Source organism: Urocampus carinirostris, chromosome 13, assembly GCF_059441175.1.
Source record: "Urocampus carinirostris isolate Australia breed hairy pipefish chromosome 13, RoL_Ucar_1.0, whole genome shotgun sequence".
Taxonomy (NCBI): domain Eukaryota; kingdom Metazoa; phylum Chordata; class Actinopteri; order Syngnathiformes; family Syngnathidae; genus Urocampus; species Urocampus carinirostris.
The window spans coordinates 39451211-39476384 of NC_142361.1; the positions used below are offsets into that span (position 1 = coordinate 39451211).

The 25174-nt window shown below is 41.3% G+C and overlaps 1 protein-coding gene across 1 annotated transcript in view; it reads right to left on the reverse strand.

The window, feature by feature from the left end:
• Positions 1 to 1755: 1755 nt before the first annotated feature.
• valopa (vertebrate ancient long opsin a) overlaps positions 1756 to 25174 on the reverse strand; it is a 28011-nt gene continuing 4592 nt past the window's right edge. The window contains exons 2-5 of the mRNA XM_088352109.1: positions 19016 to 19226; positions 10938 to 11055; positions 8181 to 8414; positions 1756 to 2517 (exon numbers count right to left, since the gene is read on the reverse strand). Coding sequence (XP_088208235.1) covers positions 2287 to 2517; positions 8181 to 8414; positions 10938 to 11055; positions 19016 to 19226 — 794 coding nt within the window. The 3' untranslated portion in view covers positions 1756 to 2286. The remainder of the gene's footprint in view (positions 2518 to 8180; positions 8415 to 10937; positions 11056 to 19015; positions 19227 to 25174) is intronic.

Below are 25174 nucleotides of genomic sequence, written 5' to 3' on the forward strand. Positions count from 1 at the left end.
TGTGATTAAGGGCGTCACAAATAAACATAACTTGAATTGACTTTCCTCATGCTAAAGTTTTTGAGTTTTCCCTTGCCCCCTGTAGGTTTTAGATCAGGGGATGGTGTCATAATAGTCTGTGGATTGCAATAGTCCTTTATCTTTGCAGCCCTTTGAGACTCTTTGTGATTAAGGCTGTCACAAATAAACATAATTTGACTTGACTTTCCTCATGCTAAGGTTATTGAGTTTTCCTTTGCCCCCATGTAGGTTTTAGATCAGGGGATGGTGTCATAATAGTCTGTGGATTGCAATAATCTGTGGTCTGTACAGCCCTTTGATACTCTTTGTGATTAAGGGCGTCACAAATAAACATAACTTGAATTGACTTTCCTCATGCTAAAGTTTTTGAGTTTTCCCTTGCCCCCTGTAGGTTTTAGATCAGGGGATGGTGTCATAATAGTCTGTGGATTGCAATAGTCCTTTATCTTTGCAGCCCTTTGAGACTCTTTGTGATTAAGGCTGTCACAAATAAACATAATTTGACTTGACTTTCCTCATGCTAAGGTTATTGAGTTTTCCTTTGCCCCCATGTAGGTTTTAGATCAGGGGATGGTGTCATAATAGTCTGTGGATTGCAATAATCTGTGGTCTGTACAGCCCTTTGATACTCTTTGTGATTAAGGGCGTCACAAATAAACATAACTTGAATTGACTTTCCTCATGCTAAAGTTTTTGAGTTTTCCCTTGCCCCCTGTAGGTTTTAGATCAGGGGATGGTGTCATAATAGTCTGTGGATTGCAATAGTCCTTTATCTTTGCAGCCCTTTGAGACTCTTTGTGATTAAGGCTGTCACAAATAAACATAATTTGACTTGACTTTCCTCATGCTAAGGTTATTGAGTTTTCCTTTGCCCCCATGTAGGTTTTAGATCAGGGGATGGTGTCATAATAGTCTGTGGATTGCAATAATCTGTGGTCTGTACAGCCCTTTGATACTCTTTGTGATTAAGGGCGTCACAAATAAACATAACTTGAATTGACTTTCCTCATGCTAAAGTTTTTGAGTTTTCCCTTGCCCCCTGTAGGTTTTAGATCAGGGGATGGTGTCATAATAGTCTGTGGATTGCAATAGTCCTTTATCTTTGCAGCCCTTTGAGACTCTTTGTGATTAAGGCTGTCACAAATAAACATAATTTGACTTGACTTTCCTCATGCTAAGGTTATTGAGTTTTCCTTTGCCCCCATGTAGGTTTTAGATCAGGGGATGGTGTCATAATAGTCTGTGGATTGCAATAATCTGTGGTCTGTACAGCCCTTTGATACTCTTTGTGATTAAGGGCGTCACAAATAAACATAACTTGAATTGACTTTCCTCATGCTAAAGTTTTTGAGTTTTCCCTTGCCCCCTGTAGGTTTTAGATCAGGGGATGGTGTCATAATAGTCTGTGGATTGCAATAGTCCTTTATCTTTGCAGCCCTTTGAGACTCTTTGTGATTAAGGCTGTCACAAATAAACATAATTTGACTTGACTTTCCTCATGCTAAGGTTATTGAGTTTTCCTTTGCCCCCATGTAGGTTTTAGATCAGGGGATGGTGTCATAATAGTCTGTGGATTGCAATAATCTGTGGTCTGTACAGCCCTTTGATACTCTTTGTGATTAAGGGCGTCACAAATAAACATAACTTGAATTGACTTTCCTCATGCTAAAGTTTTTGAGTTTTCCCTTGCCCCCTGTAGGTTTTAGATCAGGGGATGGTGTCATAATAGTCTGTGGATTGCAATAGTCCTTTATCTTTGCAGCCCTTTGAGACTCTTTGTGATTAAGGCTGTCACAAATAAACATAATTTGACTTGACTTTCCTCATGCTAAGGTTATTGAGTTTTCCTTTGCCCCCATGTAGGTTTTAGATCAGGGGATGGTGTCATAATAGTCTGTGGATTGCAATAATCTGTGGTCTGTACAGCCCTTTGATACTCTTTGTGATTAAGGGCGTCACAAATAAACATAACTTGAATTGACTTTCCTCATGCTAAAGTTTTTGAGTTTTCCCTTGCCCCCTGTAGGTTTTAGATCAGGGGATGGCGTCATAATAGTCCGTGGATTGCAATAGTCTTTGATCAGTGCAGCCCTTTGAGACTCTCGGTGATTACGGGCGTTACAAATAAACATGACTTGACTTGACTTGACTAAAAAAATAAAAGTACGAATTGCGAAAAAACAAAAAAAAACAGCTTTCATGTTTTTAGCTCAAACCCTTCTCATGTATTAAAACACATCAATCCAAAGAAGGGCCATGGCAGGATTACATGGGACACACTTTGTTCTCTGGGATCGGAAGCTGGGCAAAGGAGTCGGTCGGAGAATCTTCAGACCTTGGTGATGCGGTGCCGCCGATGGGGATGCGGGCCGCAATGGCGGCCATTTCTCCTGTTTGACTGTCCGCTGTGATTCCCGGTCGCTCTGATGTTTGGTTCATGTTGCTCTCTGGCATTGGCACCACGCCCGTGAAGAGCTGAATGATGCATTTTCTGAACTGAAGAGAAAAGCAGAGATAGTCTTCAGTGTGCATCACGTTTTAGGGGAATGAATATATGTCAGGATTACTGAAACCCCCGTCTTTCTGTCACCGGTTGTGAGTCTGTCTGCAAACCTCAGCTACGCTAGGCAAGCTCTCGGTCCCTGACTCACTCCTGTTCTGACCTGTTTTCTGGCTCCGACCCATTTTCTGATCCCGACCACGATTTTTCCTCTCCTGTCCCGGCTACTGACCTGTTTTTTCCCGCTCTCGACACCGCCATCGCTTGCCACGGAAATACCACGTCTGAGCAACCTGCGACCAGCGATCTCCAGATAGCGTGTACAATCCTCCTGTTTTGCTCTCGCCACGATCTGTTTGATTTTGACCACTTCCGCGTCCCGAGCAATCTACTCCCCGCAACCAGGGTTGGGTAGGGTTACTTTAACTGGATTACTTTCAATTCCTTTTGGATTACTCCAATAGCAAATATGCTAATAAAAGACAAAAGAAACTAAATATAAACAAAATGACAACATTTTGTGCAGGCTTGGGGAGTAACGGAATACACGGAACGGCAAAAATGATGTTTGGATTTATTTTCATTTTGTTTCTGTGGCATTTGATGTTCGTTTTGCCGGAGATCAAAGCGATCAAAGCCAGGAGAGAAAGCTTACCACGTGTTGTGAGTCATCATTTTATTCCTATTTAGTTTCTTTTGTCTTTTATGAGCATATTTGGTATTGGAGTAATCCAAAAGTCATTGAAAGTAATCCAGTTAAAGTAACCCTACCCAACCCAACGATCTCTGGATCGAGTGTGCGCTTCTTTCTTTTCTCCCCAATAAGTGAGTAACGTTACGCGAGTGGGTTCTTCTTCCTGTCCTGGTCCTAACACCCTTCACCCGACCTATCTTTTTCTGGCTTTTTTCCAGCTCGATAACCAAACACTAAACAATAAAAAAAAGGATTTGATCGCTCACAAGGGTTTAAAAACAACGGTTCTGCTCAATGTTTCTCCATATACGATAATCCCATTATTGTAAATCGTATCCGGCCCGTGACGTCATGACAAGAAATGCCGACTTCTTCCTTTAAACCAGGGGTGTCAAACTCATTTGAACTCGGGGGCCACACAATAGAACAAACATTATCTCGGGGGCCAGACTATTAGATTGAAGAGAAAAAAAAAAGACATCAAGAAATAAGATAAAGAGGGAGGGAAAAGGAGAGAGGGTGGGACAAAGGAAGAAAAAGAGAGAGATGGAGAGAGCGTGAGAAACAAAAGATAAAAAGTCGTAAGAGAGGGGGGAAAGAAAAGGGGAGGGAGAAAGAAATCCAACGAGAAATAAAAAGTCAGGAGGAGAAAAATGATAAAAGAAAGCACGGAGGGTATGAAGAGAGAAAGAGAAAGGAGAGAAAAGGAAAACAAGGAAGTTAGAGCAAAAGAAGTTAAAAAGACACAGGGAGAGAAAAAGACAAAGAGCAACAAAGGAAGAGAAAAAGAGAGACACGGAGAGTGAAAGAGACGGAGACAGAGTGGAAGAATAGGGGTGAGAGAGAGAGGGAGAGAGAGAGAGAGAGAGAGAGAGAAACTAAAGATAAAAAGTCATGAGAGAGGGGGAAAAGAAAGGGAGAGGAAGAAATAAATCCAAAGAAAAAGACAGAAGGAGAGAAAAGAAATCGCGAAGGGTAAGAAGAGAGAAAGAGAAAAGAGAGAAAGGGAAAAGTTAGAGGAGAAGAGGGTAAAAGACACAGAGAAAGAGGCAAAGAGCAACAAAGGAAGGGAAAAAGTGAGGCACAGAGAGTGAAAGAGACAGAGACAGAATAGGAGAAAAGGGGTGGGAGAGAGAGAGAGAGATAAATACAAGTACAGTGTCTTTATTCGAGGCACCTGGCTTTGGCAACATCAAGTGGACATATTTCAACCTGCAGCTTGTTTTTCTCTTGCGCTTCTCTGAGTGTTGTCTCGCGGGCCGGATTCAATCCCTAAGCGGGCCTGATCTGGCCCGCGGGCCGCCTGTTTCACACCTATGCTTTAAACTGTAGGAGTTTGGATTCCGTCTTGTTTGTTTGCGTCCAGGTTTCATGTTGACAGAGGCTGACCCATTTAAAGAAGTAAGAAGTAGGACACTCCCATGGACATGCAGACAGCATGCAGTTCCCTGCAGGGGACGCTGATCTAATGGCTTTTTTTGGAGGGATGCAATCACACACTTAGTCGGTTGTGTGTTGCATACATATTTTCCATTTAGGAGGTTACATGCATGATATGAAGGAAAAATAGAAATATATATGTTTATACTGTACACACACATACAACTGGTCATTTATTGGGAAACAATTAGGTTATGTATGCTGTATTTCACACCTAGGCCTTCAGTAGTGCTAAATGAAATGATCTGCATTTCTATAGCGCTTTTCAAGTCAATGACTTCCCAAAGCGCTTTACAATGTGCTTCACATTTCCCAATAGTGGCCGTGCAGCCATGCTTATGGGGGTATTAGGGGTTCAGTGTCTTACCCAAGGACACTTCGACATATAATAATAATAATAATAATAATTTCCTTGTATTGTCATTCTGTGTAACAATGTACACAGAACGAAATGTCGATTGCACCTGACCCGTTGTAGCGAGCCGATGCAGCCGCAGCCAACAGAGGGCGCCGCCGACCACTTTTTAAGTCTTAGGAATGACTCGGCCGGGGCGCGAACCACCGACCTCCCAGTCTCAAAGCGGGCGCCTTACCATCTAGGCTACTGAGACACGGAGGTGCCGGGATTCGAACTGCGATCTCTCCTGAACCACTGCCCCGACCCTCAATTACTTTTTTATGACTACAGCTGGAGCACATTTAAAAAATAATCAATAATAAACTCAAACAATTGCAATTTTTTTTAGAAATTTAGCAACATTTTATTCAGCAAAAAAAATAAAGAATAAACATTTTATGTTTTTGCATAAAAGCCATCCACTTCAAAAAGATTTCAATTACTCTGTCAGAGATTATCCTTGCATTTTCATCAAGGATTTATTTTTCTGTTAGCATCAAAGCTAATGCTAAAAGTTGAGCCTGTCCTGTCGAATTTCTGGCATACATATTTATTCGATTTGAGGGTGAAAAAGAGTTTTTTCTCATCTTTTTCATTGCGATACTTCCATTCCCGCCCCTAGCCAAGTTTGTGGAACCGCTGACATATCCTTGCGCCTTCTAGAAGGCCCTACCCCGCCAACTTGAAATCTATATGGTCAAACCAACATTTTTATCGAAACTAAAGTGTTGTCTCAGGGCCTGCAGAACTGATTGTGAAGGCCGCCGGGGAGATTTCTGACCCTGGGAACAAGTCATGGCTGAAATATGATTGGTTAAATGCTTAGCTATGAAAGCACACGTCTGGAATTAGCACAAGCAGGGGGAAAGCGATTAAAGAAAGCTGACATACAATTTTGGATTATTTAATAAGTAATTATGGACAAAATATTACGAACATCAGATGATTCAGATACTTTTTAGCCCAGTGTCCTGGATATAAAGTTGAATACATGTTAAATGGTTATAATTATTCGGTGTTAAGTTCCTTCTCATTTAACTTCAGAATTTTTGGATTTTCTTTGTCAAAATCTCTTAATTTTTATATATTGCATGTATTATTATTATTACTGCTCAAGGTTAAGTCAAGTAATGTTTATTTGTATAGTCATTAATCACAAAGAGTCACAAAGGGCTGCACAGACTATTGCAAACTACAGACTATTATGACACCATCCACTGATATAAAACCTACATGAGGGCAAGGAAAAACTCAAAACCAATTAAATCATCTATATTTGTGACACCCTTCATCACAAGGAGTCTCCAAGGGCTGCAGGGACCACAGACTAAAAGAAAAGGCAAGTAAAATCATGTTTATTTGTGACGCCCTTAATCACAAAGAGTCTCAAAGGGCTGTACACACTACGCATTATTGCAAACTACGGTCCACTATTACACCATCCCCTGATCTAAAACCTACATGGGGGCAAGGGAAAACTCAAAAAGTCAAGTCAAGTCATGTTTATTTGTTTGGCCCTTAATCACAAAGAGTCTCAAAGGGCTGTACAGACCACAGACTTTGCAAGCTACAGACTATTGTGACACCATCCCCTGATCTAAAACCTATATGAGGGCAAGGAAAAACTCAAAACAAATTACATCATCTATATTTGTGACACCCTTCATCACAAGGAGTCTCCAAGGGCTGCAGGGACCACAAACTATTGCAAACTACAGACTATTATGACACCCTCCCCTGATCTAGAAACCTACACGAGGGCAAGGAAAAACTCAAAAACTTCAGCATAAGGGAAATAAAAGAACCTTGAGAAAGGACCGCACATCCCCATCCAGGATGACAAGGCTGCAACGGATGTTGCAATGACAGACGATAAACATATATTGGATATTCATAAACTATAGAATTGTCACGGTTGCCATGGCATCCAATTGGCCCCGCCCGTGTGTCACGGTTACCATGGCGCCCAATTGGCCCTGCTCGTGTGGCGCAAGCTGCAGCTTGTTGACAGATTGGCTCCCTGTCAGTATTTGAACTCTGTCCTGTCAGTCCCTATTGGTCGGTCCGTCTGCGAATCTCCGTTTTTACACGGCAAGCTCTTTTTCGCCTGTCTTGTTTTTTGCTCCTGTTCGTCTCCCGCTACGATCTGTTTTGATCTCGACCACGTCTGCTCTCCCGTCCCGAATTACGACCTGCTTTGATTTCGACCACGTCTGTTCTCCCGCCGAATAACGATCCGTTTTTGATCTCAAACACATCTACTCTCCTCTCCTGGTTTTTCGACTTTTTTCCGTTCCCGATACCGCCACCGCTCGCCGCGGAAGTGGGACTTCCTATTGCCCGCGACCAGCGATCACCAGATCGTGTGTGCAATCCTTTCCCTTCTTCCCAATAAAACTGTGAGAAACTTTACGCAAGTGGGTCCTGTCTCTGTTTTGGTCCTGACAAGAATAGAAGTGTGTTTTAAGCCTATTGTTAAACAGTTCCACTGAGGTTGCAGATTGAGAGTTCTTTTGGTCATGAAGTCCATCCATCCATCCACTATCTGCACCGCTATCCTCAGTAGGGCCGCGGGGGTGCTGGAGCCCATCCCAGCTATCTTTGGACCGGCCAATTCACCTGAAATTCATGTTTTTGGAATGTGGGAGGAAACCGGAGTGCCCGGACGAAACTCACGCAAGCACGGGGAGAACATACAAACTCCGCACAGGAAGTCCGGTAGCTGGATTTGAACCCATGACTTCAGAACTGTGCCGCACACGCGCTAACCACTGCGCCGCCGTGTGTGCATGTTATATGTGATGTCTCAATTAAGTTGATGTAAACCGTGTCTCGATCTAACTAAGTGCTCCAGGAATTCCAGGGCAAATCTAAATGAGACAAACGCAATACGAATATTAGCGGCGGCAGTCGTGATGCGCAACGTTCCAAGCATAACTTACTGTAGGTGGGTTATGCATTTTTCAACAGGACCTCATATGGACAATTGTACCAACTGAATTGCACGTCTTATTTATTCATGTGACATGCATTATTTAGAAAGACGCAAACGAGACATCTCGAGATCCGCCGCGTATGTACGCGGCGAGCGACGTGTCTAGCCTCCGATGTTCAAGGAGAAACCTTACCTGTCTGTTCATGAAGACGTAGATAATTGGGTTGTAGACCGTAGCCGTTTTGGAGAAGAACGCGGGGATGGAAGCCAGCCTGGCGTCCAATTGGATACTGGGATTGATGGTAACCAGTATGGCGAAGACTGCGTATGGTGTCCATGCTACCATGAAGGCTATGATCATGACGATGACCATCCGGGTCACTTGCCGTTCTGGCTTTCTGGCAGTGGCCAGACGACCGTGGGACACCTGGAGGGAATATATTTTATTTAGGTAGTACTTGTTGTAAAGGTAAAACTCCATTTTTCTCTACTTATATCATAGGAAATGTATACGTTATTTTTTTTTCATTAATTCAAAATGTATACGCCCATTTTGGCTCTAATCCAGATCGTCTTGGTCACTTGTAGTCGTCGACAACGTCATCGTAGATTGCTAATACAATGGTAACTCAAGCCTTTTCCGACCCTGACTCCCACCTGTCCCGTTTTTTGCTCCCTTCTGTTTCCGATTACGACCCGTTTCTGACCCCGTTTTTGCTCTCCTGTCCCGGCTATTGTCCTGTGTTTCCGTCCTTGACACCGCCATCGCTCGCTACGGAAGATCCACTTCTGTGTTCGGATCACGATCCCAATACGAGAGCGACTTGCTTCCCGTCTAGCAAACTCTTTCCTTTGATAAAACTTGTGAGAAACGTAACACAATTGGGTCCTGTGTCCGTTCTGGTTGTAACTCGTACTGTTCACTTAAAATTAAAGTTGCTGTAACTTTAAATCAAGGTACACACACAAAATATATACTACTCAATTGTATTCCTTTTTTAATTGTTCAACCTATAGTAGTTTGCATGTGCAAACTGGACGAGGTGATGCTGGTCGGTAAGCAGCCGCGGCGGTGAGCAGTCACGAGTCTTAAGTGGTCTTGAGTGGTCTCTAGTGGTAGCTTCTGGGACTGCTCGTGAACTGGATTTTTCTTTGAATACTGAGATTTTTGTTCCAAAAAGAACTTCTAAAAAAACTATACATATATTTCTTTTTCCCACTTTTTCCTTCTTTTGTTTTTTATTTTTCCTTTTTCCTCTTGTTCTTCTTTTGTTTATTTTTTTGATTTCTTCTTATTTTTTCCCATTTCTTTCCTTGTCCTGCTTTTCTATTCCATCTGTTTACCCTTTTTGTTTTACTTTTCTCCCGTTTTGTTTCTTTCCTAGATTCTTCCATTTTTTTCTTAAACTTCCTTTTTCACTCTTTTTTTAATTTAAAAAAAATATATGTTTCTTCTCTTGTTTCATTTTTCATGTGTTTTTTTGTTTAGCTCCCCCTTGTTTTGTTCAAAATGCTCCATAAAAAGTTGTTTTAAATGGATTAAAACACCAAAAACATTGTGAAGAGTCGTTAGGGGAGCCGAAAGGGCCGGTTCTCAAAAATGAGAGAGAATTCTCATTGCAACAACAGAGGCATGCCTTCCCATTATGGACGGCGCACGCGCACAGCCCCAAAACAGACACTTTGTTGACACAAAATTGTCATTATTACCCAATTCCTTTTTTTTTTTTTTTTTTTTTAAACAAAAATTTACCGCACTCCACACTATTGGTCTCGCAGTTCGAGTTTTCGTCCGTACGCCGATCTCGGCAAACGAGATCTCGTTGCTCCGAGATGACGTCATTGTTTTGGTGGTTGTCGAGTGAAAGAGAAGTATGCCTCCGTAAAAACAGTTGGTATGAGGTGCAAATGGACAAAAAAAATGGTCATTTCTTCAGTGTCGGTAATAAGTCGAAACATAATACAGAAAGTGGTAACAACGGCAATCATTCCGGCACGAAAAAACGGTGCAGAAGACCGCGAAGGCAAGGAAAACACGTGTGTTGAAGCGAACGATTCGACGAAAGATAAACAAAAGAATACTCCTAGCAAGAAAAGGACTTTTCTGCCAAAATGGACTCAATTGTATTCCTGGTTACGCTATGAGGAGGATGATAACGGAGGCTACATGCTCTGAGATGCGTGCACCCAGCGTGACAAAAAAACTATTGCATAAATCATTTCGCAATAATAACTTTCAGAAAAGCGCATTGGATCGGCACAATGACAATGAAAACCGCAAATTAGCTATGGAAATTCCGTTGCTGCAATTGGACCTCGAGAAGGCATTACAACTGTGGCGGGGCAGCAAACCAGGAAGAATATACGAACTGAAAAATCTGAAGTGATTAAAACTGAATGAAAATATGGATTACTATAATTATTTCAGCAATATTATTTTGTATAATGTACAATATTGTTGTGAACTGAAAAATCTTGAAGTGATAACAGATTTGTTTTACCAATCAACTGTGATGATTAAAACAGAATGAAAATATAGTTTTACATCATATATTTGTCGCCCATTTCCAATTTCAACTTTGATAAGACTAAATTTTGGGGAGCCATAGATCTCTGTTGGGAGCCATAGATTTTTCAGCATGCGAGTCCATCACTTTCCAGAGGTAAAATGAACACTGCTGACACACATACTGTGCTGTAGGGGGCACCAAAATAGTGTTCCCTGACAGAAAATATATGAATGGGAAAGCATATGCGCTGCCCTAAACGCTGTTAGTACTAAATCAAATCTTCTTTGGATGGGAAATGTTTTTTATCGCTCAATAAAGGCAATTGCAATCATTAATAAGGGGCTAAATCATCTAAGGTTGACAGGTATGAAGTTTAGATTTTTTTAAATTCAGAAAAAAAACATGATTTACTCATCAATTGTACAAAAAAAAGCACTGACCTTCCGAAGTTTCCGCAGGAGCTTCCCGTAGCAGAAGATGATAAGCCCGAGAGGAAGAATGAAACAAGTGGAGAAGAAAGTGATGATGTAACTGTGGTCAGTAATGTTGGTTGAATACCTGGTAAAAAACAAATAATATGTTACATTACCACTGGTGTTCCTCAGGGCTCCTTACCGGAGATCCTATTTATCAGTTAAACAGGAGATCCTTTTGCGTGGCTTTACCGAGAAAAAAAGGTAGACGCCTTGCATGGATGACTCCCTATTGGTGTGTGAGTGTGTGTGTGTGAATGGGTGTGAAGTGTGAAGCACATTGTAAAGCGCTTTGGGAGGTCTTCATTCACTTAAAAAGTGATATATAAATGCAGACCATTTACCATCTACTATTTAGATTTTTTTCACGGTTGCCCATTACCCTCACTTGGCCCCGCCCGTTTGGCGCCAGCTGCGGCTCGTTGCCTGATTGGCTTCCCTCCTATTTAAACTCGGTGCTCTCATTCACTCCTTGTCAGTCCGTCAACGAACCTCTGCACCCGCAGGTCGTGTGTTTTGACTCCGGTATCCTGCTTGTGAATCCTGTCCGGTATTGATCCCGTCCATCTCGTCCTGTTTGATATCTGACTCCAGTCCCCAGCGTCTGGTATCAATCCCGTCTGTCTCATTCTGTCTGATATCTTGCTACATTCTCCAGTATCCTGTATTGATCCCGTCTGTCTCGTCCTGTCTAATATCTGACTCCAGTCTCCAGTATTGATCCTGTCAGTCCCATCCTGTCCGGTATCGACCCCGTCTGTCCCGCCCTGTCTGATATCTTGCTACAGTCTCCAGTATCCTGTATTGATCCCGTCTGTCTCGTCCTGTCTAATATCTGACTCCAGTCTCCAGTATCTAGTATCGATCCTGTCTGTCCCGTCCTGTCCGGTATCGACCCCGTCTGTCCTGTCCTGTCTGATATCTTGTTACAGTCTCCGGTATCCGGTATCGTTCCTGTCTGTCTTGTCCTGTCTAATATCTGACTCCGGTCTCCAGTATCCAGTATTCATCCCATCTGTCTCGTCCTGTCTAATATCTGACTCCAGTCTCCAGTGTCTAGTATCGATCCTGTCAGTCCCATCCTGTCCGGTATCGATCCCGTCTGTCCAGTATCTGCTCGTGTATTTGGTATCCATCCTGTCTGTCTCATCCTGTCGGGTATGGACCCCATCTGTCCGGTATCTGCTCGTGTATCTGGTATCGATCTTGTCAGCCTCTGGGTTCCTGTTTTTCCACGCCGGAATTCTGTCTTACTTCTTCTGCCCAGCGATTGCCGGATCACTGGCGTTAGTGTTCACGCGCATGACTGCCCCATTACCGTATAGCATGTGTGAAAACGCTACGCATCTGGGTCCTCCTCCTGTTCTGGTTCTGGCAACGTTCCAGTATATACAGACAAAAAAGTCCTCTAAAAACATTCAGAACTATAAAGTATTGCCTATTGGTCCTCATGTTCAAAGGTTTGAGAGCGTAGTTACCGCACTGGCCTATGTTAACGCACCGTGCAAACTTCTCTATGTTCACTTTTGATTTCCATCATATTTATCACAATTTAAATACTCATACATTATTTATGTTGCGAAATTATTCTTGGGTAACAAGATTAGTCATGTTGAAAAGTGGCAAATGCTAGCAAATACATTTTCCACCCCAAGACTTTCATCATTTTCTACTTTGGAATTCCGAACGACTTTTTGTGGTATTTGTATGCGTTAGTTTTCGTTTTCTTTTTCAAAAACATTGTTTAAAGGGACCGTATGTATCATTTAGCACCTCCTAGTGGTAAAAATAACAATATATATTTAAATAATAAGCAAATCTATGAATGTGCAAAATTTGGAATATTTGTAAGTTAAAAAGTTGGTGCTTTCGAGTTTCCGTAGATTTGTCACGACAGGTACAGGCAGTGGACCCAAATTCGTAACGTTTCACAAAATGCTTATTTAGGGATCGGGGAAGTCAGGGCGAGTGGAGGAAGACCGCGATCTGGTGCTCTCTGGGCAGGAGGAGCGGAAAGCCCTCGAACAAAGCGTAGTCAGGGATTAGAAGCAAGTCGGTCAGCCGGGACGGGAGAACGGAGCGTGGTCGGAGATCGGAAGCAAGTCAAGCAACCGGTACAAGAAACGGAGCGTGGTCGGAACAAGTCGGGTAGCCGGGACGAGAGAACTGAGTGTGGTCGGAGATCGGAAGCAAGTCAAGCAGCCGGTACAAGAGACGTAGCGTGGTCGGAGGTCGGAACAAGTCGAGTAGCCGGGACGAGAGAACGAGCGTGGTCGGAAATCGGAACAAGTTGGGTACCTGGGACAGGAGAACAAAGCGGGGTCGGAGATTGGAACAAGTCAGGTAACCGGAGATGATCGGGACAGGGGATCGATCCAGGAAATTGTAAATACCGGTATATAAATCTATATATTCATTCCGTTTTAATCATCAAAGTTTATTGGTAATACAAATCAGTTATCACTTCAAGAGTTTTCAGTTCACAACAATATTGTACATTATACAAAATCATATTGCTGAAATAATTATATTAATCTATATTTTCATTCAGTTTTAATTATCACAGTTAATTGGTAATACAAATCTTTACACCGCGGTTACATTGGCGCTGCCACGAGCGGCTGCCTTTTCCAGCAGCTGCCCTATTGTTTTATTGTCTGCTCCTATCTTCGGTGTTTTTTCTTCCCGTTTTGACAACTACACTATGGATTACTTCTGTCCTATGGGACATGGGTTTTACCGCACAAAAAATGCGTGTATTCAAGGAATTTCAACTCCTTGCCCTGAAGAATTCTCGTGCCGGCGTGATGAAGGGGCCTATCGTGGAAGAAGAGCCGGAGCTAGCGAAGCGGCTAGCGGCGTTATAAGTCTTCGGTACCGTCCGTAATCATGGTAAATGCGAACTCACGACCAAATAAGATCATCCAGTGCTGGTGGAAAACATCGAAGCGCACAGGGAGCGCAGTCACCGTGTTTTGCGGAAACGTGGCTCACGTTTCGCATTCCGGACGCTAACGTGTAGCCACCCGGAGCTACCCGGAGCTATCCGGCTTCAACGCCGCTATACAGAGACACGAAACCCGGGGGGAATCGGAGAGGAGGCGGACTTGCCAACACGAGGTGGTGTATCCCTGGATTTTCACAAAGAAAAGATTTCCATCTGCCGCAGGGATGTCGAACTTTTGGACTGGCGTGACGTCATCCACTCCGCTACAAGCACCCTTAGGGTATCATGTTAATCTGTTAATAAACAACGGGGTAGACTGCTGGAAGTGTGAATTTCCCTACGGGGATGAATAAAGTATCTATCTATCTATCTATCTAAATCAGTTATCACTTCAGATTTTTCAGTTCACAATATTGTAAATTATACAAAATAATATTGCTTAAATATTCGTCTATATATTCACACAGTTTTAATCATCACAGTTAATTGGTAATACAAAGCAGTTATCACTTTAGATTTTTCAGTTCATATACTCTTCGGGGTTTGCTGTACCGCCACAGTTGTAATGCCTTCTCAAGGTCCAATCCATTATCATCCTCCTCATAGCGTCACCAGGAATATAATTTAGTCCATTTTGGCAGAAAATTCATTTTCTTGCTAGGAGTATTCTTTTGTTTATTATCTTTCATCGAATCGTTCGCTACAACACATGTGTTTTCCTTGCCTTCGCGATCTTTTGAAGAATTTCTCTGCCGTTTTTTCGCGCCGGAATTATTGCCGTTGTTATCACTTTCAGCATTATGTTTCGACTTATTACTGACACTGAAGAAATTACAAATGTTTTGTTGATTTGCACCTAATACCAACTGTTTTTTTCGGAGGCACACTTAACCTTCACCTTCCCTGGACGACAAGCACCACAACAATGATGCTATCTCGAAGCAACGAGATCTCGTTTACCGAGATCGGCTACAGACGAAAACTCGAACCGCAAGACCAAAACAACAATGGCGGATCTGCCTGACAAAAAGTTTGGAGTGTGGTAAATCTTTGTTAGAAAAGAAAATCGGGTAATAATGACAATTTTGTGTCAACAAAGTTGCGTCCCGGGGGCGCACGTTGATTTGAGACTATGCGTCCCCAGCAAAAATCATGCGTCTAGGACGCAGGGACGCAAGCAAAACCAGAACACTGCATATGGTTGAATGTTTGAATTCTGGCAGAAAACTCCACTGTAAGTGGGTCAGAATTGGCACCAGGAGCAAGAAGTAGGACGTTAATATCATAATACCTAAGCAGAATCCAGATAGATTTGTATCATAGGAGGGTGCACCACGTGTTTGTGAGGTAATCCCCCTAATGAGATGCCGACTGCTTCTTCGAACATGTTGTGCTGTGTGCATGCCGATCAGGGTTGGGTAGGGTTACTTTAACTGGATTACTTTCAATGACTTTTGGATTACTCCCATACCAAATATGCTAATAAAAGACAAAAGAAACCAAATAGGAATAAAATGACTCCATTTTGCGCAGGCTTGGGGAGTAACGGAATACACGGAAGGGCAAAAATGATGTTGGCAAGCTGTTTGGATTGATTTTCATTTTGTTTCTGTCGCATTTTATGTCAGTTTTGCTGGAGATCAAAGAGATCAAAGCCAGGAGAGAAAGCTTACCACGTGTTGTGAGTCATCATTTGATTCATATTTAGTTTATTTTGTCTTTTATTAGCATATTTGGTATTGGAGTCATCTAAAAGTAATTAAAAGTAATCCTGTTAAAGTAACCCTACCCAACCTTGGTTTCTGTCGCATTTGATGTTAGTTTTGCCAGAGATCAAAGCCAGGAGAGAAAGCTTACCACGTGTTGTGAGTCATCATTTGATTCAGATTCAGTTTCTTTGGTCTTTTATTAGCATATTTGGTATTGGAGTCATCCAAAAGTCATTGAAAGTAATCCAGTTAAAGTAACCCTACCCAACCCTGGTTTCTGTCGCATTTTATGTTCGTTTTGCCGGAGATCAAAGAGATCAAAGCCAGGAGAGAAATCTTACCACGTGTTGTGAGTCATCATTTTATTCCTATTTAGTTTCTTTTGTCTTTTATTGGCATATTTGGTATTGGAGTCATCTAAAAGTAGTTAAAAGTAATCCAGTTAAAGTAACCCTACCCAACCCTGGTTTCTGTCGCATTTTATGTTCGTTTTGCCGGAGATCAAAGAGATCAAAGCCAGGAGAGAAAGCTTACCACGTGTTGTGAGTCATCATTTTATTCCCATTTAGTTTCTTTTGTCTTGTATTATCATATTTGGTATTGGAGTCATCCAAAAGTAATTGAAAGTAATCCAGTTAAAGTAACCCTACCCAACCCTGTTGCCGATTGCCGGTTCATACTTTAATAAGGTTAAAAAGCAATTCCGCGCTCAGGCGGGTCTTAAAAATCCGTCTGCCTCAAAACAAGCTCCAAACGATACTCACCTTGATAGGAAATGGATGTGGTTGATGACTGAAAACCCTAAAGAGTGTTTTATGACGCAATTGAATGTCGGTGAAAATTGTTACTTTAGGTCTGTAGTTTGATGTTATGATAGATACTGCAGTCACCTGTAACCCTGAGCAAGATAAATGATAGCTAAGGGATGGACAGATGCTTGCTGCAGGTTCTCCGCTCTGACTCTTCTGTCGTTTTGTGAAAAGCTTGCTGTGGATTACTATATCTGTATTCCGATAACCAATCCCACTTTTATTGGTAATCAATATAATTTTCTGTATTCATACATTTATGGCATCCATATGTACTGAGATTGAGGTAGAGCAGCTTCAGCGACAGACTGCTGTCACAGTCTTGTTCCACGGACAGACATGAGGCTCTTTAACTCCATCCGGGGGAGTAAAAGCCCACAATAAATCACACCCCCACATTGCATATTACCCTATTTTTATTACAGTGTGTATTTTCTGTAGCTCTATTTAAATACTCAACACGTTACATTGGGTAGTTATGTATTATATTCCTTTTACTTTATCATTGTTTTATTTTCAACACAAAGATACTACTGGAAGTGTGAATTTCCCTATGGGGATGAATAAAGTATCTATCTATGTATCTATGGTATCTATCTATGGTATCTATCTATGGTATCTATCTATCCATGGTGTCTATCTTTCTATATCTATCTATCTCTATCTATTTATGGTATCTATCTATCAATGGTGTCTATCTATCTCTATATCTCTCTCTATCTCTCCCTCTCTATCTATGGTATATATCAATCTATCTATGGTATCTATCTATCTTTCGTATCTATCTATCTATCTCTCTATCTCTCTATCTATCTCTCTATCTCTCTATCTCTCTCTCTCTCTCTCTCTCTCTATGATATACCGGTATATCAATCTATCTATCTATCTATCTATCTATCTATCTATCTATCTATCTATCTATCTATCTATCTATCTATCTATCTATCTATCTATCTATCTATCTATCTATCTATCTATCTATCTATCTATCTATCTATCTATCTATCTATCTATCTATCTATCCCATTGTGTTTAAAAAGAACCCTACCTGAGTTAAACGAGAGGACTTTTACGCTTGTCATGGACTGTTGACCATTACAACCGTCATTTTTAGACATACGGATGTGTACGGGGTGACCTTGGAACCAGGACACCAGAGGCCTTGGATTGTTAATCAACTTTGTGGTCGTGTCACCAGACTTCGCAGGTTTTGAACAGTAAAGGGACACTTTTCTGTTTTCCTTCCAAAGCACATACTCTTTAAGCACATTGTGGGATATTAAACTATAATCATCAGGGTTGGGTAGGGTTACTCTAACTGGATTACTTTCAATTACTTTTGGATGACTCCAATACCAAATATGCTAAAAAAAGACAAAAGAAAATAAATATGAATAAAATGACTAAATTTTGTGCAGGCTTGGGGAGTAACGGAATACATGGAACGGCAAAAATGATGTTGGCAAGCTGTTTGGATTTATTTTCATTTTGTTTCTGTCGCATTTTATGTTCGTTTTGCCGAAGATCAAAGAGATCAAAGCCAGAAGAGAAAGCTTACCGCATGTTGTGAGTCATCATTTTATTCCTATTTAGTTTCTTTTGTCTTTTATTAGCATATTTGGTATTGGAGTCATCCAAAAGTCATTGAAAGTAATCCAGTTAAAGTAACCCTACCCAACCCTGCACATGGCACAATCATGTCCATTTGCAAGAAAGTTTGATCACATGACCCTTATTTAAGCTAACCTGCATTGGCTTAAGATGTAATTTCAAGGTTCTGATGGTATTTCTTCGTTTTCCTCATGTTGGGGTTTTTTAGTTTTTCCTTGCCCTCATGTAGGTTTTACATCAGGGGATGATGTAATACTGGTCTGCGATTTCAGATAACCTGTGGACTGTGCAGCCCTTTGAGACTCTTTGTGATTAAGGGCTATACAAATGAACATGACTCAGAACTTTTTGTTTACAAGGTAGCACTATGCACTATTTTTTGCCGCACTGTCTACACGTGTGTATTATTGTAGTGTGTCCTAGCATAATGTTTTTTTTTTATTTTCTAGACACTGAGAGCTGAAAGAAAGGAATTTCAATTCTGTTTTTTTTCCGTAGAATTAACCATAAAGCTGACTTGACTAATCCAGTGAGCCTTTATAGAACCAAAAATATAGTAAATACATTCGGCAATGCAAAACTATACGTAACCATATATGAATGAATAGATTCATTTTAGTTGCGAAACCAGATTCCCTAATTCTTATATTCTGTTTTAATCCCAAGCCTTTATAGTGTGATGTGCCTTATATATGAAAAAAAAATCACAACTGGGTAGTTATGAAAGTACTTCTTGGTGATGGGAATAAGTGAAGAGGTGTTGTTAAGGGATAGTGGGATAGACAGGGCAACTCTATGATGCGGCAGGGGTAAACCAGTGAAAGCTGTTGGGCCCTGCTGTTGAACAGAAGAGTGTGTTGTGTCACCCTGACCCCTGAAAGTAATTGAAAGTAATCAAGTTAAAGTAACCCTACCCAACCCTGGATTTCAGTATGTCTGTTCCACACATATATTCCACAAATTTCTTACCAGTCCGGCTCACAGGTTGTTCCTATCTTGCTGACGGTGTATCGGTTCCAGCCCAAGACCGGAGGGAAGGTCCAAACGAAGGAAAAGATCCAGACAAAGAGCAGACCGGTGATGGCATGCCTGGCTTGAAGTCGAATGTTACCGAGCGGTCGGCAGATCACAAAGAAGCGTTCGAAGGAGAGAATGGCCAGAGACCACAGGGCCACAATTCCTGGGGTGAAAAGGAGATAATAGACTCATTGGTGTGTTGCACAATACCAAATAAGGATATGCTTACTTTACTTTAATCAGTGTTGGGACTAATGTATTGGAAATTTTCTCTGTAACGAGTACTGTAACAAGTGATCGATAAAATGATGTAACTACATTGTCGTTATTAAATTGTGTGTCACCGCTGGGTTCCAGTATCCTCCGATTGCTATTAACACCTATGTGCTACAACAGGCGTGTCAAACTCATTTGAACCCGGGGGCCACACGATAGAACAAACGTTCTGTCGGGGGCCGGACAAGTAGATTAAAGAGAAAGAAAAAGAGATAAAGAAATAAGAGAAAGAGCGAGGGAAAATGAGAGAGACATAGATAGATCATAGATAGATAGATAGATGTCACTCTACCGTGCAGTGCAACCAAAAACGAATGCTACGAAGCATGAGGAAAAATACAAACTATGAAAACTCAAAGTGTTCAAACCGCACCATATTTCTTCTCATTTTTTTGCCCAGACTTTCGCAAGGTTTTTGTTTTTTTGCAGGTACCCGTAGCAGCAAAATAGCGGACAATGATGTCAGCCGCCTTTTGCTGAGCCTTGGACTCCGGCGCTTCATCACTTTTGCTGCTGCTGGACCTTGGTGCTGCCTTTGACACTGTGGACCATAATATTTTACTAGAAGGGTTGGAAAAATGGATTGGTCTCTCAGGAACTGTCCTCTTATGGTTCAGATCTCTCAGGTAGGACGCACTTTGTTGAATATGGTGAAATGACATCAGTGCCCTTAAGTGTTAACTGTGCTGTTCCGCAGGGCTCAGTACTCAGCCCCCTTCTTTTCAGCATTTACATGCTTCCATGAGGTGATATTATTCGCAAGTATAATATCAGTTTTCATTGCTACGCAAATGACAAAATGTCCTAGCCTGCAAGTATTTAAATGAAAAAAATCACGTTTATATGATAGCTCATATATTTTCTGCATAGTATTTAAATCGATTACGTTTTCTTTTGAATGGATTAAGTGTTTTTACCACAATATGGCGAAATGACATCTGGGCCCTTTAGTGTTGACTGTGGTGTTCCGCAGTGTTCAGTACTTGGCCCCCTTCTTTTCAGCATTGACATGCTTCCATGAGGTGATATTATTTGCAAGTATAATATCAGTTTTCATTGCTACGCAGATTACAAAACGTCCTGGCCTGCAAGTATTTAAAAGAACAATTCACGTTAATATGATAGCTCATATATTTTCTGCATAGTATTCAAATCGATTACGTTTTCTTTCGTTTTAAGTGTTTTCACCACAGTAGGGTGAAATGACATCCAAGCCCTTAAGTGTTAACTGTGGTGTGCCGCAGGGCTCAGTACTTGGCCCCCTTATTTTCAGCATTTACATGCTTCCATTAGGTGATATTAATCGAAAGTATAATATCAGTTTATGTGTTTTTACCACTAAATAGTTATATTACATAGTTGATTATTTTTTTTATCATTGATAATCAATTACTTGGATGTCTTTTGTAGAATTTGTGTCCAAACTTCCTTCACACAACGTGGTGTGGTATCATCACCCCTATTGAAAATCGCTTATCGTTTGTTATCCAGCACAGAAATCAGATTACAAACAAATTTCCCGAAATGTTACAACGTTAAGCGCGTTTGATTTCTGCATTTACTAATATATTTGAAATGACTTCCCTCTCTGATCTGAAAATTGTATTACGCTTAATCACATTACGCTTGGGCGCAGTTATAATGCCCCCTACAGTGTGGCTATTTATTATTTTTTGACATTGGATCTCCATTCTGGAAAAGCAAAGGCTTGCCAGCAAAGTTAGCCAGAAATAGTGAAATGATCCGGGGGTGGCTGAATTAGACTGAAGAGAGAGAAAAAAAAAACCTTCTCTTTAATTATGGTAATAACTCACTCTCACCAAGCGGGTAATTACCTTTCCCGGTGCAACCACAGACCCTCGGCGTCTGAGGGTTTGTGTGGAGAACAAAAGCGAGTGGTGGAAACCAGGATGTACAATTATGTTTAACGCATTAAAACATGGAGCCCTACAAAGATCCACTAATGAAACCTGCACTTTTTTTTGTGTGGTGTTTTTTTAGTAGCGCATAATAGCCCAAATGGTGCATTGAAATAGAAAGACATGCACGCTGAGCACCGTTCATTCACACGGTTGAAGCTCGTTGGAATCAGTTTCTCATTCATCCACGCACACCAACCAAACACCTGTCGAGGTATTAAATCAGGCATGTCAAACATACGATCTGCCCCGAGAAGGATTTTATACATTCGACTATAAAGGATTTTATACGATTGAAAACAAGTTACATTTATTGAGTTGAATGCAAGATATTCACTGACTGTTTTTCTTCAAGGTACATTAGAAGGTTAGGCTGTGTGGAATGCATCAGACGTATTTCTGATAAGAGAATTCCTGTGAGTGCTGACGGAGAAGGCCAGAAGCACAAGGACAGACATCGCGACGCCCTTCGGCGAGGAGGTTGTGAAGCCCAGGGGCGGGCTTCCCTGGCACGCCCATGGGAGGATGCGGCACACCAGCTTGCGGAAAAACGTGGGCCGAGAGAACGAGAGAGAAGGCTTGTCAGAGACTCGAACGACACTTATTCGGCCTATATTCGATGGAGTTCACTTAGTTAAGTAGTTTAAGAAATTAAATCTGCCGCCGTGTGAAAATGCCGGTCTCTTGTCCATCTTTTCCATCAAGAAACGAGCGCGCATTGTTAGGTGAATGTAGGTTGTGTTTGGTTAATGGAGTCAGATAACTGATTTGAACGATTTGGTAAACGATACATTCTGATATTTAATTCATAACACCCGCTATAATTCTCTAGGTGAGATGAGCTCTCTATCTCTCTCTACCAGTAACCAGCACCAATCATTTTAATCCTCTGTCACTGAACCCTGTACCAGTCTGTTCTGGTTGGCCACCAGCTGTTCTGAATTCCCTCTCTTTTTAAAGCCCTGCCTTACAGCCTACCTTTGTCAGATTGTCTGCAAAGTCTACACCCAGAACCTGTTTGTCCGCGCTTCTGACTCAGAACATAAACCTGTTTGACCCTTCTGCATTCTCTTCTGCCCAGGTCTTCCAGACTCGTGTTTTACCTACTCCAAGACCTACCACACCAACCTTGTGGCTTGGTTTCCTCTTCGTTCCATCTTTCAAGCCATCTTCTGTAAAGGTAGTCCCAAGTCTCCATTTAAAGATTTCCCATCCCCCCATCCCTGAATAAGCTTTCTTAATGTGATCTGTGATACTAGATTATTCTCTCAAATGTTATAATTTCACAAGAGTTTTCATTTTGTGCATTTTAAACTGAACTATTCTTCCATAAAACTGCAAATTATTTTTTTTTAAACGGGAAATTTTGTTATTTCTTAATGGAACTTTTTTTCACTTTAACTTCAAAGTTATGATTTCACAGGAGAAGTGTTTACCCCCATATTGGTCAATGTTTCTGGTTTGTACTGTCAGGTTTGGTTTAGTTTGGACATTTCTTCGTTTTGTGAACCCTTGTTTGTCACTTTGTACCTCCTGTTGTTATTAAATACTATCCCTCTTTTTAAGCACCCCTTCCTCCAGCTCCTGCTTCCCCCACATGGGTCCATCATCCCAATAAAACCGAGAGAAACGTTACGCGATTGGGTCCCGTTTCCGTTCCGGTCCTGACAATCATAATAAATCCCCAGCAATGTATTTCCATCTAAAGGAAAACAATATATATATATCGGTGACATTTTTAAAGGATTTATCGAAAAAATAATCTTATAATATTATCTGTTTTAGTATAGGTCAAATCAAGAGTTTGGCGAGTAAACTCAGTTTTAATCTAGTTGATTTGAGATTATCTGTACATTCAATTACTTGAAAATCAGTTTATTTGAAAAACTGAGACTGTATATTTTTGTAATCATTTTAGGTTTCTGATTTTTTTTCACACTTCTGATAACAGTGATGATATTTGTCTGCTATGACATCATTCGAGTGATGGGCCCCAACAGAGATCTATGGGTCCCCAAAATTGCCCTTATATACTGTCGTATTTTCCCTTACAAAATACAAAAAAAATATATATATTTTTTTCAAACATGTTTATTTTTGTAGTTTAACATGTTATATTGTACATGCATTTCCTTATATCATATATATTGTTAATGAACATTTTGTTGTGAGACACTGAGTTGCTCGACATGAATGAGGTTTATTTAAAAAAAAAGTTCAAAAATTAGGTAGTTTGGACGTTCACTGTAGAAGGAAAAAATACATGCAAATAGAATTAAGTAGAATTTTTTATTCAAATTATGAATTCATTTTCTGCATTAAATTATTGTTTGGTAATATACTAACCACAAACCTGTCTTTTTTTCATTTTCTCCTTTCATACTTCCTTTTTTTTCTTAACGTCTTTATGCAACATCATAATTCGTCATATGATGTATCAAAGCAAGTGAGCCGGCTCTCTCTAATGAGTTGAGCCAAAAAAAACGGTTTTCTAAAAAGAGACGGACATCCTTTCACTACACAACTACCACGGATTAATGAGCTGAGCCAAAAAAGCCGGTTCTCTAAAAAGAGACGGAGTTCCTTTCACTACACAACTACCACAGAATTGATGCATGATGGGAAATCCCCAGGCGGCAGACGCATGCGCACAGTAGCATGAATGAGTTGAACCGAAAAAAGCCGGTTCTCTAAAAATAAACGGACGTTCACTACACAACTCGAACTCGAGATTGGCGTGCAGACGAAAACTCGAACCGCGAGACCAAAACAACAATGGCGGATCTGCCTGACGAAAAGTTTGGAGTGCGGTAAATCTTTGTTAAAAAAAAATGTAATCGGGTAATAATGACAATTTTGTGTCAAAAAAGTTGCTTTGACACTATGCGTCCCCAGCAAAAATCATGCGTCTAGGACGCAATGACGCCGGCAAACCAGAACACTGGTGACACTGTCAATTTCAAGAAAAAAACAGCAAGTTCAGGAGGTAGAGCACTCGTCTTGGGATCCCAGTTCGAATCCCGGCTCATCCGTGTTACGTGTCGAAGTGTCCTTGGGTAAGACACTGAACCCCTAATACCCCCAATAAGCAGGTTAGCGTCTTACATGGCTGCAAGGCCGCTATTGGGAAATGTGGAGCACATTGTAAAGCGCTTTGGGAAGTCATTGACTTGAAAAGCGCTATAAAAATGCACATCATTTCACTTTCATTTCAATACTGATGACATGTAAGCAAAAAGCACGGAAATGACATTTAAAAGAGTATTAGGTCTAGAAGAGGGTTGAACGCCTTATTACCTGACTTAGAATTCGAGTGCGTGGCTAGCTTATAGTACATACCTCAGCCCTGAGGATGACATTGGATCAGTTTAACACAGCCAGTGACGAAGTTTCACTTTGCCATTCATAAAGACCGACAGTGTTCCCTGATTGGGATGGTTCATGTTGGGTTCTGTTGGGCCTTCTTCCAACAGGGGGCAGCGGTGTGTCCGGTATCCACAAACCTGTTCCCAATTATCCTCAACCTTTTGTAAGATTTTTTTGGACAGCCCATGTTGTCGGACAAGCTGATTGGTGGTCACTCCCTTATTAAACCCTCGGCTTTCAAGAGAATCCCGTCAGATCGTTGCATACTGTTGCCTTCTGCTCAGTTAACCTTCTAGTCTGACTCCATTTTCGCTACAGCCTTTTCCCTGCCTGATTTTTTGTTACCGACCTGTTTCTGGACCTGTTTTAATTCCGCTACCATGTCAGGTCTGTTTTCTTTTGTTTCTGTCATGGTTGCCATGGCGCCCAATTGGCCCCTCCCGTGTAGCGCCAGCTGCGGCTCGTTGAAGGATTGGCTTTCTGTCTATATAAGCTCAGCGCTTTCACTCTTCCTATGTTAGTCTGTCAACAAACCTCTGCCCCGCAAGAC